The 19,131-nt window shown below is 44.2% G+C and overlaps 1 protein-coding gene across 6 annotated transcripts in view; it reads left to right on the forward strand.

Moving 5' to 3' along the window:
- The window catches only part of LOC143935577 (ATP-dependent RNA helicase DHX58-like), a 103,720-nt gene extending 89,700 nt beyond the window's left edge, over window positions 1-14,020 (forward strand). For 5 of the 6 annotated variants that reach the window (XM_077459551.1, XM_077459555.1, XM_077459554.1 and 2 more), the window contains one exon: window positions 10,609-14,020. In XM_077459551.1, coding sequence (XP_077315677.1) covers window positions 10,609-10,845 — 237 coding nt within the window. In that variant the 3' untranslated portion in view covers window positions 10,846-14,020. Of the gene's footprint in view, window positions 1-8,794; window positions 8,837-10,608 lie in introns of those variants that run through there. The other variant, XM_077459556.1, reaches the window with a different exon arrangement.
- The last annotated feature ends 5,111 nt before the right edge of the window (window positions 14,021-19,131 follow it).

A 19,131-nucleotide genomic window follows, 5' to 3' on the forward strand; every position in this document is an offset into this window, starting at 1 on the left:
ATGAGAGATGTGCTTGTGCAAAATAAAGTGAAGTATGTAAGTATCCAGCTACCAAATTGTTTGGTCAGAACAATCTTGGTTACAACTGAGGGGATCAACTGAAGGTTCAAGTGGATCATGTCAGGAGCTTGGGAGGAAAAGAAGAAAAAAGGGTTAGACCAGGGAGGTGTCTTTCTGCAAAAGGCAACCTGCTAACATAGTGATATATGTTCAGTTCTGGCACCTCCAACACTGCATGTATGTAATGACATTGAGTGCTGGAGGGTCTATTGATGCAGGCTGCTGGGGGATCTATTGTCACTGGTGTGTATTTTGTTGCAGCGGTGTCTATTGTTGCTGGGGGGATCTGTTGTTGCAGGAAGGGATCTATTGTTGCTGGGGGGATCTGCTATTTCAGGAAGAGATCTATTGTTTCTGGGGGGTCTGTTGTTGCAAGAAGCAAACTATTGTTGCATGGAGGGATCTGTTGTTGCCGGGGGATCTATTGCTGCAGGAGGATCTATTGTTGCAGAGGGGGACTGTGGTTGCTGGCTGCAGGGGATGTATTTTACTGTTTTTCTTGTTAACATTATCAAATTCCATACAAATGAATTAGCACCACAAAATGATACTTGGTTTTTTATTCTCTAAAAGGGACGTTGCTGGGAGGTGGGTAGGGGGTGGACCCAAGGGATGGTGCTGGAAGGTGGGTAGGGGTGGAGATAAGGGGAGACTCTAATGCCACGTATGCACGAGCGGAATGCCTGACAGAAAAAGTCAGATGGAAGCATTTCATCGTATATTCCGATCGTGTGTGGGCCCCATCTGACTTTTTTTTCGAAAATTCTGACAGACCTAGAAATAGAACATGTTCTAAATATTTTCTATGGAGCCAATTCCTATCGGGAAAACCGTTCATCTTTATGCTGTTCTGATGGACCAAAAACGATGCATGCTCTGAAGCAAGTACGAGATGGAAGCTATTGGCGACTGGCTATTGAACTTCCTTTTTCTAGTCCCATCGTAAGTGTTGTACATCACCGCGTTCTTGACGGTCAGACTTTGGTGTGATCGTGTGTACGCAAGACAGTTTCAGCAGAATTCCTGGAAAAACCTTCAAAGTTTATTCCGATGGGAAAACCGGTCATGTGCACGTGGCAAAAAAGGGAGTACCTGTACCTATTCTCTGAGAAAAAAAGCCCTGTCTAGTGGAACCAATTGCCTTAAGAAGTCACCTAATTAGTAAATAGAGTCCACTTATAAATTCAGCTGTTCTGTAAAGCCCTCAGAGGTTTGTTAAAGAACCTTAGTGAACAAACAGCATGGGCCGGCCAAGGCCAAGGAACACACCAGACAGGTCAGGGATAAAGTTGTGGAGAAGTTTAAAGCAGGTCTAGGTTATAGAAAATATCCCAAGCTTTGAACATCTCAGCTTTCAGCACTGATCAATCTATCATCCAAAAATGGAAAGAGTATAGCACAACTACAAACCTACATGGCCGTCTACCTAAACTGACAGGGAGGAGGGCATTAATCAGAGAAGCAGCCAAGAGGCCCATGGTAAATTAGAGATCCACAGCTCAGGTGGGAGAATCTGCCATGCACTCCACAAATCTGGCCTTTATGGAAGAGTGGCAAGAAGAAAGCCATCGTTGAAAGACAGCCATAAGAAGTCCTGTTTGCAGTTTGCGAGAAGCCATGTGGGGGACACAGCAAACGTGAAAGAAGGTGTTCTGGTCAGATTAGACCAAAATAGAATATACAAGGAATGAGCTGACATCTGTAGGGCATGGGTGTGTTTCAGTCCCAAAATGTACATACACACCAAAAAATAATTTCTCTTACATTCACCAACTGACACACCTCCTTTCTTAGACCATTGGGTTGTTACACCACCTTCAGGAAAGGACTAGGCAGAACATGTTAACAGGTTATAATAAAACTAGAACTTTCTAGTTCCGCCCAAGGGCCAGTCCCTTAGGTAACAACCCCCCAGCCTGCTACTGCAGCCTCAGCCTGCGGGCCCATCGGTCCATGGATTTTTCTGCAGAAGTTTTGCTTTTTCTTCAAGATTAAAGATCCTGTGATCTGCTATCAACAGCCGGCTGGGTGACAGGCTGGATATCCTTATCCTTGAAGTCTCCCCAGCCTGGCCAGCCAGCGTGTGCAGACCAGAGCTCTGTGCTGGGTTGGCCACGACATGCCCCCAGCTCCAGGGGTGGCTGGTGGGCGTAATGTCCCGAGGCACACATATGACCGGGCTACTGATGTCTGCCTCACAGTGTGCCGGGCCAGCAGCCACCCCGTACTGATCGGAGAGTGGGTCTGTAATGGAATGTCTCCCTGCTCTTCAGGAATGGAAAGTAGGGGCTGAGCAGCTGGGCATTCCCTGGGAGGTCGATTCGGGGATCCCTCACTTCCATCTCTTCTCTCCCTGTCCCCATCTTCCCTTCCCCCCTTCCCTGTGGGGGATGCTGCATGGGCTGCTGAGCGGTGTGTGTGCCACAGACAGGGGCTCTCCAGGGGGGCTGTCACCTGGGGACTGCGCTGGATAGCTGTGCCCTGGATGTGTGTAGGTCTCTCCCCTGAGGTGTCTGGAGGCTGTGTCTGCTGATCGCTGTAGCGCTGTTTTACTGCCATTTCTCTGCCCGTTTTTTTCACTGCCTTCATTGCATACAGTGCTTGGTAGCCATGTTTGGTGTGACCAGGGAGCAGCATGCTCTGTCTCCATTTTCCTGTGATTATGTCCTTTATACTGGATGCTCGGTGCCATTTTGTCAAAGCCTGAATGCGTTTTTCAGCTTCAGCGCTATTCAGAACAGCTCAGCACAGCGTGGTTTGGTCTTTTATGCATCTGGGAGCTGGCACAGGACACAGGCACACCTAGCTGGATGGCACAGAACTCGGTCAGGGTGGTGAGTCCTGCGGGAGGAGCCCCTCAGCCAGCAGCAGTTAGGAGGGTGGGACCATCACTGTCCTAAGTCCCCAACAGGTGGCATACAGGGTAGGGTCAGCATGCATTCAGAAACTGTTGTTTCTTCCCCCGAAATCCAGGCAATTGCAACCGTTTTGCCTGCAGACAGTGCGGTGCCTCTGGATGCCTTTTCGGCGGTCTTTAATTGGTTTGTTGCCAAGATGGAGGCGGTGCGTGGACGCAAAGGTGTTTTAAAAATGGCCCCACCCCCGCGTCCTCCGGGGAGAGCTCTGATGCAGACTCTGGCCCTGCTGAGGCCAGAAGCTTGGCCGCCGCATGGGAGGTTGCTCATATCCTTCAGTGGGCAGAGCGAAATGTACCGGCCCTGTTGGCCATTTACATCCTGGGAGTGGAGAACTGGCAGGCAGACTACCTAAGTCTCATAGTTTCATAGTTAGTAATGTAAGACACCAGTCCATCCAGTTCAACCTGAGTGAGTGTCTGCAATTATCCTTATCCCTGTACATTGCACACTCACATCGGTCCCTACCCTCAATGAGCCCACAATCCAAATCATATACTAGGGCCAATTTTGGACAGAAGCCAATTAACCTACCTGCATGTCTTTGGATTGTGGGAGGAAACCGGAGTACTCGGAGGAAACCCACGCAGGCACAGGGAGAACATGCAAACTCCAGGCAGGTAGTGTCGTGGTTGGGATTCGAACCAGTGACCCTTCTTACTACTAGGTGAGAGTGCTAACCACTACACCACTGTGCCACCCACAGTGTCACCAGATGCTGGACCCAGGAGAATGGGCGTTGAATCTGGAGGTGTTCAGGCTACTGTACCTGCAATGGGACACACCAGGCCTCTTCTGGCCTCCCGTCTCAATCGGAAGGTGCCGAGATTCGTGTCCAGGACAAGAGATCCTTGGGCAGACGCGCCAGACGCACTGGTGGCTCCGTGGGATCAGTACCAGCTGATCTATGCCTTTTCTCCGCTGAAACTGTTACCACGTCTGCTCCGCAGAATGGAGGCCGAGGGTATTCCAGTAATACTGATTGCCCCAGATTGGCCCCAGCATTCCTGGTACGCAGACCTAGTGTGCCTAGCGCCCCATAGTGACTGCCGTTATGAGAGGATCTTCTGTCTCAAGGTCCGATTCTCCATCCTGCTTTACCATCGCTGGTTTTAACGGCATGGCTATTGAGAGTCAGATGTTGAGGAACCGGGGTCTTTCGGACTCAGTGGTTCCAACTATACTGAGAGCATGGAAATCTTCTCGGAAGATATATCATTGTACTTGGAAGGCCTACATCTCCATGTGTGAGGAGAAAGGATGGCGTCCGCGCTCCTTTTCTATATCCAGGATCCTGCTGTTTCTATAGCAAGGAGTAGACCAGAAATTGGCTTTAAGCACCATTAAGGGACAAATATCAGCTATGGTTGTCTTTTTTCAGCGACCCCTGGCGTCTCACTCTAGTGAGCACTTTTGTTGTGGGGGTGCGACATGTAGTTCCTCTCGTGCGTCCACCGTTACCCCTGTGGGATCTGAACCTGCTTTTATCGGTGCTTCAAAAACCGCCATTTGAAAACATTAGCGATCCCTCTGTTGACTCTCTCAGAAAGTGGTCTTTGGCCAGGAGGGATTCGGAAACTGCCGCCCTCGTCTTGCAAGTCGCCCTATCTGCATCTGCAACCTTCTTTTCTGCCGAAGGTGGTTTCGGCGTTCCACATCAATGAAGACATTGTGTTACTATCTCTGTGTCCTAAACCGACACATCCTAAGGAGGTGGCCCTCCATTCCTTGGATGTGGTTCGGGCTCTGAGGATGTATTGTCTGCTACTGCTCCCTTTCGGAAGTCAGGCTCCTTGTTTGTTTTGGTGGCTGATCCGAAAAAAGGCATGGCGGTCTCGTCGGCGACCATTTCCAGGTGTATCAGACAGATTATAGTACAGGCCTACACCTTGAAGGGGCAGGTGCCCCCCTTTCTGGTCACGGCCCACGCCAGCAGGGCAATTGGAATGTGGGCTTTCCGACATCAAACATCTGTCGCTCAAGTGTGTAAAGCTGCGACTTGGTCGTCTGGCCACACTTTTACAAAATTCTACAAGGTAGATGTCGGTGCATCAGCTGATGTCTGTTTTGGCCGCAACGTTTTGCAGGCGGCCGTATAATTGCAAATACACTTAAATTTTTTTCCTGGTTTTTGGTAAAAACACAGTACCTTTAAGTAAATGCACTGTTGCATTTGTTACCGCAGTTCTGACGCGGTTTAGAGCTAGTGACTCCCAGTTGAGGAGCACTCTGTTTTTTTGTGGGTAAAAAAGTTCTTGGTTATTCCCACACACTGTTGTTTTTGTGGGTAAAGTTTTTATACTAGTTCCCACAAGCCATTGTGGGTGAAGTTTTTATTCTGTTTTCCCACCCCTCGTTTTGGCACTGCTTGGGGATGTCCCAATGGTCTAAGAAAGGAGCTGTGTCAGTCAGTGAACGTAAGAGAAAATAGGATTTTTTGTACTCACTGTAAAATCCTTTTCTCTGTAGTTCACCGACTGACACAGCGCTCTCCCCTCCTATTTGTGTCTACGTTACAGTGCTTGTTGACGTACTGAGGCTGCAGTAGCAGGCTGAGATGTTGTTACCTAAGGGACCGCCCCTTGGGATTTTACTGATAATACAAAAAATCCTATTTTTGCCCATGGGACTTTAACAAGGCACGACCAACAGATAAAATTTACAATTTTTTTTTTTTAATTATTAATACAAAAGACAAACATTACATACATTTAACATTATCCTAGGTACATAATTATTCAAAAGGTAGTTCTGCAAAAATCACTGAAATCATTGAATACATCAAATCTTAACTTCCATAGAATGTGTACTGTGTACACCTATGTGTTTTATAGTGCGTTTTGTAGAAACGCACTACAGTCCATTTATCATGGCTTCCTATGGGACATGTTCACATCTATGCATTTTTTAGCCGCTGCGTTTTTGGTTAGGGACTTTTTTTATTGCATTTTGCGTGTAATGGTCTTCAATAGACCCACACCAAAAAGGCAAATATTATGTTTTTGATATGTTGCTGCAGGTGTTTTGCATTTTTTGTTGTTCCTCAGAAAGGCTCCTTAACAAACTGTGAATAGCCAGTTGTTAAGGAGTGGACGGCTGCCACGTTTTCAACAACCCTTGATGCGTCGGCAGGATTCCCCACTGTTAGCTGAATGTAAAAAGAATGCCGGCATTAAAAAACGTAAAAAATAAACTGTGTGAGGGGTCACGCTCCCAATTCCTTCAGGTCAAAAGCTTTTTTAAAAAAAAGACACAATGACAACACAAGGGAGTGGGCTCATCCGGTGACATCATCTGGTGGCCTCGCCCCTAAGTTATTTAAGAACTGTCAGGCGGCAAAAGCCTTTATGTACCCCATACTCATTCACATGGGGGGGTGGGATCTGGGGGACCCCTTGTTAAAGGGGGCTTCCAGATTCCGATAAGTCCTCTGCTTGCAGACCCCCACAACCACCGGACAGGGCAGAACCCCCTGCCCCAAATCACCCACTCCCCTATCTTAAGGGTATGTGGCCTGGTATTTTTTTCAACTTTGGCATGGGGATCCATACCAGACTCAAAGGGCTGTTTATTTTGGAATTTTCTATTGCTGGCATTGTTTTGTTTACATTTCAGCCATAATTGTGGAAGCCAGTTGATGATTCATCGGTTGTTAAAGATGCGGCTTCCTGGCCCACTGCTTAATGACCAGCTATTCTTCAAACTGAATTCAAATTGGTTGATCATTTTTTGACCAATCCGGATTCTAACCACTCTAAAAATTTGGAATTCGTTAGAACAAATAAACAAAACAAATTTTAACGCATATAAGGAATACATAGAGGACGCTAACTGAGTGCAGGATATAAGAAAATACTTTATTAAAAATCACAAGTGGGAGTTCACAAGATACATAAAGATAAGAGCATGTAATCCACACAGTGTGGTTTGTTGTTGAGCCTTGTTGTGTCTTCAGGAGCCAGTATGAAGATGCAACTGTCAGGATCTGTGTAGGACTAGAGAAAGGAAACTGGAGATCCTGGAGCCATCCTGGAGTGCATGGTAAGCTCTAACGAGCAGGGCCCTCTGATCCCTCCTGTATTGAATTGTATTGTAACTGTACTGTCTGCCCCCGTGTTGTAAAGCACTGCGCAAACTGTTGGCGCTATATAAATCCTATATAGTAATAATAATAATAATAATAATAGACTTTGCAGGACCGTGATGTCACATCTGGGGGGCTGCAGCGTGGGGAGCATGACTACAAATTTCAGAGCGTAACTGCTCCTTTTTTAAGCCTAAGGACATGCCCATGGTTGCGCACACACACACACACACACATATATGTGTGTGTGTGTGTGTGTGTGTGTGTGTGTGTGTGTGTGTGCAACCATGGGCATGTCCTTAGTGGGCATGGGCATGTCCATTAGTGTGGTTGAGACCACACTTATATGGCTGCTTGAGGGCTATACTTACTAATGGTGGCCAAGTGGCCATTTTATTGTAGTTCATTTGTATGGTATATACTTTAGTCAGCCATTTTTATTGTAGTTCATTAGTATGGAGCAGTTACGCTTGGAAAAATGTAGCCATGCTCCCATGCTGCTGTCCCTCAGGTGTGATGTCTTGGTCCTGCGCAGTCTGTGCACTCCAGGATCTTCGGTTTTGTTTCTGGTGTCCTACACAGCTCCTGACAGTGGCATCTGCTTTCTGGCTCCTGAAGACACACCAAAGCTCAACAACAAACCACACTGGGTGGATTACATGCTCTTATCTTTATGCATCTTGTAAATTGCTACATGGGATTTTTAATAAAGTCTATTCCTATATACTGAACTTAGTTGGTGCCCTTCTCTGTTTCCTTTATATGATGCAGAGATTACTTGTTTCATTGAGTTGACATGGATAACTTTGGACCTATTGGCTGTTTAGTATAAACCTACACCCCCACAGCACATTCGCATGCATGATTATTTTGTAGTTTAGTTGTATTCGTACTAGCGCCATTCTTGATAATTCTCTGTGAGAATATAATCTTCTATTTCATTTTGACCAAAAAGAGCCTAGGGCCAAAAAACAGTACAGTCCAACTAAAGGGATATTGGGCAATTTTTAGGAAGTAACTCACACAGAAGTAGGTAACCTCAAGTGATAGTGTATGGAGTTTAATGATGCACAAGGTCTCAATATCAAGTCAGAGACTATATTATAGCACTCTCTGGCTTGATATTGAGACCTTGGGCTTCTATCTTAAAATTGAAGGTGATCTTTAACTGCGGGCATCCTTGTAAAGAAGGAGTCATGTATGCATCTGGGAAAGCCAACAAGTCACTTATATTAATAGAGTGACTCAGGTTTCTAAAGGTAAACTTGGCAGCAACCCACTCACCTCCCTGCCTCATTATTATGTGACTGTCCATCATAATGATGTACCAGCTACGCCCTACACGATATTTGAATATACAGTTGTGCTCATAGGTTTACATATCCTGACAGAATTTAGGATTTCTTGGCCATTTTTCAGAGAATATGAATGATAACACAAAAACTTTTGTTTCACTCATGGTTGGTGTTTAGCTGAAGCCATTTATTATCAATCCACTGTGTTTACTCTTTTTAAATCATAATCACAACAGAAACTTACCAAATGACCCTGATCAAAAGTTTACATACCCTGGTGATTTTGACCTGATAACATGCACACAAGTTGACACAAAGGGGTTTGAATGGCTATTAAAGGTAACCATCCTCACCTGTGATTTGTTTGCTTGTAATTAGTGTGTTTATAAAAGGGCAATGAGTTTCTGGACTCCTGACAGACCCTTGCATCTTTCATCCAGTGCTGCACTGACGTTTCCGGATTCTGAGTCATGGATGGGGAAAGCAAAAGAATTGTCAAAGGATCTGCAGGAAAAGGTAGTTGAACTGTATAAAACAGGGATATAAAAAGATACCCAAGGAATTGAGAATGCCAATCAGCAGTGTTTAAACTCTAATCAATAAGTGGAAAATCAGGGGTTCTGTTTGAAACCAAACCAAGGTAAATCAGGTAGACCAACAAAAATGTCAGCCACAATTGATAGGAAAATTGTTTAGGATGCAAAAAAAAAAAAAAAACATAAATAACTTCAGGTGAAATACAGAACTCTCTGAAAACGTGGTGTGGCTGTTTCAAGATCCAAAATAAGGAGGCACTTGAAGAAAGATGGGCTGCAAAATTATGGCAAGATGAATGCAGTATATTATCAAAAAATACTGGAGGAACATTTCCATTCATCAGCCAAGGAAGCTGCACATGGGACGTACTTGGACATTCCAACATGAAAATGATCCAAAACACTGTAGCCAATCCGGTAGCCAATGACAGGCCAAGTCGACCTGTCATTGGCTACAGCAGAATAAATTAAAGGTTCTGGAGTGGCCATCTCCTGACCTCAATATCATTGAGCCACTCTGGGGAGATCTCAAACGTGCAGTTCATGTAAGACAACCCAAGAATTTACAGGAACTGGAGGCTTTTTGCCAAGAGAATTGGGCAGCTTCCACATCTGAGAAGATAAAGAGCCTCATCCACAAATACCACAAAACACTTCAATCTGTCATTGATGTTAAAGGGGGCAGTCTGGCTCGGGTTGGGAATTTACTAGCAGGAGCGGTAACCCCGAGCCAGACTCGGGATCGCATCGCTGGATACAGGGAGGACACAGTGAGACTTACTTACCTTGTCCCCTGGATCCAGCGATGTCCCCCGCGCTGTGTGATCGAGCTGTCCTCCGCTCGATTCACAGTGCCGAATGCCGCCGAGCTCCGTTCCCTGCGACGTTACGGCGCACGGGAGCGGAGAACGGCGGCAAATTCAAAAAAGTAAAAAGACACAAAACACACACAGCACTGTAATCTTACAGATTACAGTACTGTATACAAAAAATTACACACCCCTTTGTCCCTAGTGGTCTGTGCAATGCCCTGCATGCACTTTTATATTATAAATACAGTTCTTCCTGCCTGGAATTTGGAGATTTTCCATAGCAACCAAAAAGTGTCACTTTTTCAGTGTTTAAGGATTTAATTACATTATTGAATAATTTTTATTATTCTTTATTATATTATAAACTTTATCATACCCGGGATGTCTGCTAGACTCTGGTTTGAAGAGATTTAAGAGCGTTTTTCCTAAGAATTACAGGACTACAAAATAAAACACCAAATTTCCATGCAAAATAATTGTACCGCTTTCAGCACCTAATTCCAGACTGAATCATACTACCAGGGAGGTTAAGAACTGGGGTATGTAAACTTTTGATCAGGGTCATTTGGGTAGTTTCTGTTGTGTTTACTCTTTTTAAATCATAATCACGGGTTGATTGATAATAAATGGCTTCAGCTAAACACTAACCATGAGAAAAGTTTTTGTGTTATTCATATTCTCTGAAAAATGGCCAAGAAATCATAAATTATGCCGGGGTATGTAAACTCATGAGCACAACTGTATGTGCAAATATTTTGCAGTGCCTGCTCTTCATGTATGTGTGCAGTTTTGAAATTCTGATCAATTTAAATTTCTCTTTTATTATTCCTATAGAGATATTGGCAACATTTTTGCCCTTCCATATGTTTACATACTCCAGTTAAACTGATATTCTCTTTGTTTCAGAGGGACTGGGGCTTTATTATGATCTACAAAGCAGTGCCTCTTCCAATTATCAGCATCAAGAATTTTATAATAGAAACTCCTGAGGAGCGTAAACCCTGCAAAAAATGGAAGGATGTGCCTTTTTCAATAGAGCAGTTTAATTACACCCAGTATTTTGAAGAGAACAATTTAAATGATGATGATGATGATGATGATGATGATGATGATGATGATGATGATGATGACAACGACGACTAAGAATGAAGCTTTATGGATGAAGCTCTATGTTTCCTAAATGGACAACATCATAGCAATACTAAAAATGTCAGAGGGCATACTGGTGTGTGGGAAGAAAACTGTTTTTCTGCATTCTCTATCTTAAGTAAAGAAATAATATTTATGTTCATAAAATATTTTTTAGCAACGGTACTAAATACCTTTGTATCAACCAGGGATTTTCAACATTTGTCATCTCATGAACCTCTATAAATGATGGCAAGGTATGGTAAAAAAAAAGAACTTAAAAAAAAGTTTTTCCTGGAAAAAGGATGCCAAAAGCATTAGGCAAAGGGGGAATAACCACATGTAGCTACATATTTGGGGATCGCTGATCTGGCTCTTCTTTTACCTTAATATTTTGTTCTGCTGTAAAATGCCCATACTTACTTAATTTTCCAAACACAGGTGGAACTAAAAATAATATATGGGAAACTCACTGTCCCTTTCATTTTTGTCTCAAAGTAGACCTAGACTGGAAGCTGTGCCCAAAAAAGCTGAAGGCCAAGGATTAATCACCAGTATTGCTAGTTGGTTCCCTTCAGCTTATATTTGCCCCAGGGCAGACTCAACATGCCTTGATCCACACTGTGAATCTGTGGGGCAGAAGCCATCTCTGTAGAGAACCATTGCTTTGCTTTATCATGTCAGACATGCTCCCGCTTCCCTGATGACTCAAGATCTAATGAACGGTGAACTGATGACTGGTGTGGGGAAATATCAACAAGTAGTTGGAGAGGTAAAAGAGCCACAGAAAGCAGCAGCACATTAGGAGGAGACATCAGTAGGTGTCAGGAAAGGTGGGAGAAGCACAGAAGTGAGGCAGCAGTGGGTGGAATTTGCCCTATCCCACATTGCAGATATGCAGCTATGACTATGCACAAGACTAAGAGCACTAAGACAATGTCACATTTTAGAAAGTGCACTGCAGCCTCTGATAAGGAATTCAAGGCAAAAGGACATTTAATTGAACTTATTAATTAGCTTTTGCTAGAAAATTGTGCTAATGTCAGATGTGAGATGTCATTTTGCACTATACCAAAGGAGTCAATGTTTTTGCCTGTATGCTGTCAAGGTAATCAGAACTGAAGATATGAACTGGAGAAAGAATATGCTTAATTCTTATTACCCAGCATGCCATGTACTGACAATCATTTGCACTTTGAATTGTATGCATTAAAGATCAAATCCCAAACTGTGAACTCTACAAAGAATTCCAACCACATGAATCTTAGGTATTACACATAAAGGCTAATTTTACATGTATTACCTTAACTCATTCAGTGCTTTAGGATATAGAAAATCCCTCACTAACTCCCCCCCAGTAGTGCAGTGGATGTACATTCTGGTTTGGGAGCGCACATGCGCTGGTGCCCCCTTAGCACTTGGCTGGCTAAGGGGAACACTCTGAGAAGGTAGAAGCTGACAGCACTGGCGGGGGGCCTCCAACGTGGAGGTAAGCAACTGCTCTATGCAATATCATTGCAAAGAGCAGATAAGTACAGTATAACATCTTTTTTATTTAAGAAAAAGAAAGCCTTTAATATCACTTTAATGTATGAGACTATAGTTAAAGTGGAGGTCTGCCCACCCCTGCTAAAATTAAAAGCCCACAGCTAAACATACTGCAGCTTCTGACTTTTAATAATAGGACACTTACCTGTTCTGGAGTCCAGCAATGTCGGCACCACAGCTGATGTTTCCATATGCTGTTGGGTGCTTCCGCCGCAATTGCCAGTAAGGGAACCCGGTAGTGAAGCACGCTTCACGCCGGGTCCCTACTTCACATGTGCAAGGCACCGCTGTGCTCTCCTACTAGCCCGGTGGTGGGGGAAGGAGGAGGGAGCCAAGCTGCTGACGTAATGCACCGCAGCCTGGTCTCCCGGTCCGACGGATTAATTCTGGAAGAGGTCCGGAAGGGATGTTGCATACAAACGGTCGGACTAAGTTGTCAGAAAATCCGATTGTACATAACGTGATGACGTTATTTCCTTAGGACAGGACTACGTTCAGGCTAGTAGCCAATAGCTTTGGTCTAGAAATTTGATCTGAGCATGCGTGGCACCTTGTCCGTCGGAGTAGGCTACACATGATCGGAGTATGTCCGATCGGAGCATTTTGTCAGAAAATTTTACTGGCAAGTTGGAAAAATTGGTCCGTCGGATATTCCGACGGAAACAGTCCGATGCAGACCACACACAGTCGGAATATCCGACAAAACGGTCCGATAGGAAACATTCCGACTGAATCTCCGACCGTGTGTACAAGGGCTAAGACAGGTATCCAACCCCCCCCCGAAAGGTGCCAGGTGTGGCACTGTAGGGGGTGGAGAGACAAATGGGCAGAAGTTTCACTTTTGGGCTGAACTTCGCTCTAAGCACAGCTGAGTATAAATTGATATAATTGATTTTAACGCAAAGACTATAAAAAGTGTACAAAAAACTGTTCTGTTGACCATAGCAACCAATCCTTACTTCATTGTCAATCCTGGACTTTAGAAATTACAGTTTGAACCTGACTGGCTGGAACTGAGATGCTAAACAATTTCTAAAGAAGAGTTTTAAAATTATGTTTGTAATATTATATAATTAATGCCTAAATGTGAATCATAATAAATCAACTACACGGTTATGTTTTCTACCTTTTGGACTCAAGTTTAAAGGTTAACATACTGCATTCACAGAAAATTTCTCTAAAACGACTGCCTGGGTTATTTGATCTGGCAAAAAGCAAGGTGCAGCATCCCATAGCATAATCAGAAAACATTCTTTGTTGACCTGGCTGCCTTTAACTTATGATAAGGGAATTTTGACTGATTACTCCAAGTTTGTACTGCCACAACCACAAACAATGTATGTGGATGTGAAAAATAAGGGGCACCAGATCAATGTTACTTTGCAGATCTACTGGGTACTGCCATCTTGCCAGTTGGATCAAGAAGTTACAGAGCTAGGTCACAAGCAAGTAATTCTGCAGCCCAAGCCCGTTCTAATTCTATAACTCTCATCTGAAGCTTGACAGACAGCTAAATAGGTTATTGAATAAGGCTTTTTACAAGGGGGCTCACCTATACAAAACAGACAGCAACTAGTAAAAGTTGTTTCCCTTAGATTGGCAAATCAAAGAAAGAATAAATGTAGATTTACCTAAATGGAAAGCCTAGTAACGAGTGTGTTTTGTTTTTTCTCACTCTCCCTTTCTGAGTTTTGTGCAGAGTCCTTTTTAGCAATTTGGCAGCACAGCTGAGTGGCACAGGTAGACATTCACAATTGATGGTTTTCAATCAAAAGTGCTGTTCATAGCCGTGTTGCTGAGGACAGGTATATTGTATATTGTATCGTCTGGAATAGTATAGCGAGCAACACTTTTAGTAAAGAAAAAAAAATGCCATGCATATTAACCACTGACAGTGACTGCATTCTTTCATACTCCAGCATGGATGCTGCTAGCAGAGCCAGCAGCATGGGATCAGTGGTCAGGTAAGTAACCATGGACATTTACAGTATATTAGCCGTTTCCCTCTGACAAGGGGGACACTTTAGCACTGACCATTTTTAAAGTGTTCCATATATTGGGAGTCAGAGGCAGAAAGCTGGGATAGTAGTTGTCAGTGGCTAATTTTCTGACCACTGGTCCAGGGTCACTGGGTTCTCAAACTGATGTCGTCTCTGGAACTATGCACTCACTGCCATCCATCACATCCATGTGCAGTTGACAGTTTTCCATCGTCACCATGTTGCTAAGAGTATAATTTATATATATATATATATATATATATATATATATATATAAAAGAGCAATCAAAGACCACTAGTCACTTAGTTCTCTGGTCCACTCTGAGCACAGAGTGGTGATTGTCAGTCACTGGCTCTCTGATCTGCCCCTCCAGCGCTCAAAAGAGTGCCAGGCTGGGGAAGGGGGGGAGCAGCAGGCAAAGTATTCCATCAGTGTACTGAGTGGCTAATTCAGCTGTCAGTTAGTCATCTGGATGAATCCTGCCATTATGGTCATGTGCCCTGCAGAGCCTGGAGCGGCACTGTGATGTCAGCCAACAGTGGACTAAAGTCTGCCGTCGGCTGAATCTGAGTCAGAGGAGTGCAGACCTGCCCTCCTGTTACCCACAGAAAAAGTATGACCAAAAGAGCTTCGGCCATACTTCTCCTTTAACCTGGCCATAGATGTTTAGTTTTTTTTTCATTCAGCCAGCTAAAAAAACAAACGGATTCTTCCCTCCACACAACTGGGTGGATGGAGGAATCCCCCAGCTGGGGCATTGTATCCTGACAAAAGGACTCTCTCACCAATGGGCTAAAGCCACTGATTGACAAAAGATCATCTTCTGTCAAACTTCCACACATGGATTGGAATTCGACCGGTCCCTGCTGAATTTTGATCCATTTGAGCCCAGCTTTAGCTTGTAACTCTGCTGCTAAGATTTTGGGAAATATTTATGGGCGAAAGGAAGGAAGAAATGAAAAGAAAGGAATAAAACGAGAGAGTAAAGCAATAGGAGAAAGGCAAAGGAGAAGAGAATAAGGAAAGAAGAGGGACAAGAGAAAGTGGGTGAAGGAAGAAAATGAGGGAAGAAAGAAGAAATTCAGAGAAAAATAAAAATGAAATCGAGAGAGAGGAAGAAAGGAGAAAAAATAGGTGTATGTAGGAGAAAGAATTTAGTTAAAGGAGGGCAAAAATGGAAAGGAAGAAAGAGAAAGAATGAGGGGGGGGGGAACATTCAAGAGGAAAGGAAAGACGGAGACTTAAAAAGTATTTCTAATTTTGCAAATTCAAGAAAACCCCACAACATGTTTGTTATGCATTGCTATGCATACCTAAAATGTATTTAAAAAACAAAACAAAAAAACTTTCCTTCCTTTTAAATGGTTCTTGATACCAGCACTTAGGCATATCAGCTCTGTAACACCCTCCTTAAATTTACCTTTACTTGTTTATTAAAGTTTAAATTCAACAACTACAAATATTGTAGCTGCTGACTAAAGCAGTCTCTGGAGCTGATTCCTTGCCAAACTTGGCTATCCAGGTGCCACCATCTTGGTTATGGGAGTCAGCTGAGACTTTCTGAAGTCTTACAGCTGGCTCCCCACTTTGCAAGCACAAGGCATGGAAGTGCTGTTAAAGTGGTCCTGCAGCCTCCTGGGATGAGTGACATGTTCCAAGAGGTTTCGGGCAGGGAGGGGGCTTGTGGGCCAAACTACATACAGTAAGTAATTCTCACTTTAACCAGTGGTAGCCACTCATGCAGGATGCAGGGGCACCACCCCCCTAATCCATGCATACGGCTCCTAATCTACATGCAGGGCGCTAGACATATGGATTCCATTGGGGTTTTTTTATTTTTAGAAGCACATGATTAGAGCCAGAGGCTCTAATTGGTTTCAAAAAAGGTGGGCTCGTGGCGCAGAGCACTGCGTCCTAAGCCCACACAGTTGTGTGACATTAGCAAATAATATTTGCTAATGTCTACCTGTTTCTCCTCCCGGCCAAACAGGAAGCGGTCCTAAGACACGATTGGCTGGTCCTAAGACCAGTTTGGCCATGGGTCCTAAATCCTGATTGGTCAGGAGGAGAAGTGACCACCGGGACTCGGGAAGAGACACAAGGGGAGAAGCTGCAGCCTGGATGGGGTAAGTGTAAGGGCTGGTGGGGGGGCCTGGCGGACGAGCAATGCAGCGATCAAGCAATGGGGGAAGTGGCGATTGACTGAGAGCTGGGGGTAGTCGCTTTTTGGTTGGCTGGCTGGCTGCAAAAGTGGAAATAGAAGGAAAAAATACCAGTACTGATAGAAATGTATCCCCAGTCTTCAGCGCTCCCAAGCCAAAACCAAACAAACCATGCTGTGGCAGCATATGCAGCTACGGACAGAGCTACTGCTGTCATTCCCTCCCCTCTCCCTGGCTGCAAGTGAAATGTGTGTGGAGTTACTTCACAGTGAGAGACAGAGAGCAGGCTAGAGACTGTGAATGCTGCTAGATTTAGGGTTAGCATGGTTATAGGGTTTGGGGCTATCATAGTGCAAAGCTTTGGGTTTGCATGATGCTAGAGTAATGGTTAGGTTTAGCATAGGGTTAGCATAGTACTAGGGTTAAGGTTAACATACTGCTAGGGTTAGCATAGTGTTTGGGTTAGGTTTAGCTTACTGCTAGAGTCAAGGTTAGCACAATGCTAGGGTTAGCAGTAAGTCTATTGTTAGGGTTAGCATATTGCTAAGTTTGGCATACTATTAGGGTTAGGGTTAGCATAGTATTATAGTTAGGGTTAGCATAGTGCTAGGGTTAGTATAGTGTTAGGGTAAGCATAGTGCTAGGGTTAAGGTTAGCATACTGCTAGGATTAGGGCTAGCCTACTGGTAGGGTTAGGGTTTGCATAGTGTAAAAGTTTTGGGTCAGAATAGTGCTAGAGCTAAATTTAGCATTGTGCTAGGGTAAAGGTTTGCATTCTGCTAAGACTAGGGTTAGCATAGTGTTAGGGATAGGGTTAGTATAGTGCTAGGGTTAGCATACTGCTATGATTAGGGTTAGCCTGTTGTTAGGCTTAGCATATTGCTAGGGTTAAGGTTACCATACTAGCAGAATTAGCATTAGCATAGTGCTAGGTTTAGGGTTTGCATAGTGGCAGGGTTGGCATAGTTCCTGGGTTAGTGTTGGCATACTGATAAGGATTAGGTTAGCATAGTGCTAGGGTTAGGTTTAGCATACTGGAATGATTAGTAGGGATGAGCCGAACACCCCCCGGTTCGGTTCGCACCAGAACTTGCGAACGGCCCCCCACGTTCGTTACGAACGTTAGAACCACATTGAAGTCTATGGGACTCGAACGTTCGAAATGGAAAGTGCTAATTTTAACGGCTAATATGCAAGATACTGTCCTAAAAAGGGTTTGGGGACCTGACTCCTGCCTCAGGGGACATGGGTCAATGCAAAAAAAAGTTTTAAAAACGTCCGTTTTGGCGGGAGCACTGATTTTAATGACGATTAAAGTGAAAAAAAAAAAGTGAAATATTACTTTAAATATGGTGCCTGGGGGGTGTCTGTAGTATGCCTGTGAAGTGCCACGTGTTTCCCGTGTTTAGAACAGTCCCTGCACAAGATGACATTAAACGGAAATAACACCATTTAAAACTGCTTGCGGTTTTAATGTTCTATCTGGTTCCTGCAATATGGTTGAAAATCATTCAGAAAAATGGCATGGGTAGCCCTCCCTGCCCATTACCAGCCTATTTGGGTCTTGTACGCATATTAAGGGGAACCCTGTACCCATATTAAAAAAAGGAAATGCGTGTGGCCCCCAGGCCCTATATACTCAGAACAGCAGTATACAGGCGGTGCAAACAAGACAGGGACTGTGTAGGTTTGTTGTGTTAAGTTGAATCTGTTTGTCATTTTCAACTGGTACATTTTTAAAGTGTAGCTCCAGTCAAAAAAACTATTTTTAAGCTTTTTGGAAAACATAGGGAAGGGTTATCACCCCTGTATAATTTGTTTTGCCATCCGTCTTTTTTCATCTCACTTGCTGCTGTCTCCTTGCGTTTGCAAGTAGGAGATGTTTGTAAGTTGGATGTTTGAAAGTAGGGGCCTGCCCTATATTATAGCGGTATGTACTGGGTACAGAGCACGCAGACAGCACGCACTATCTCCTAACACTACTGACTGCAAGCTCTATTATTAACCACTTGACCACTGGGCACTTAAACACCCTTAATAACCAGACCAATTTTCAGCTTTTGGTGCTCTCACATTTTGAATGACAATTACTCAGGCCGCGTACACACGGGCGGACTGTTCGCCCAACTTTGTCCGTCAAACAGTTTCGGCAAACAGTCCGCTCAAAATTAGCATGGACGGACATGGCCACACACGACGGACGAACAGTTTGCTGAAACCGTGCGCGATGACGTGAACGGCACGTACGACGGGACGAAAAATACGACGTCCTATACACTGCATTATAACTTTCGGCGTGAAAATCCTTTCTGAGCATGCGCGGAACTTTGTTTGACGAACAAGCCTACACACGAGCGGACTGTTCGCTGAAACAAGGTTTCAGCGGACAGTTTTTCGGAAATTCCGAAAAACCTTGTCCGTCAAACTGTCCGCTGAAACTGTCCGCTGAAAGCCCACACACGAGCGGACTGTCCGCCCAAACACTGTTCAGCGGACAAAGTTGGGCGAACAGTCCGCCCGTGTGTACGCGGCCTCAGTCATGCAACACTGGACCTATATGAAATGTTTGTCCTTTTTTTCACACAAATAG

The sequence above is a fragment of the Lithobates pipiens genome, unplaced genomic scaffold (genome assembly GCF_037356315.1).
Source record: "Lithobates pipiens isolate NorthernLeopardFrog02 unplaced genomic scaffold, aLitPip1_a1.2 Scaffold_28, whole genome shotgun sequence".
Lineage (NCBI taxonomy): Eukaryota > Metazoa > Chordata > Amphibia > Anura > Ranidae > Lithobates > Lithobates pipiens.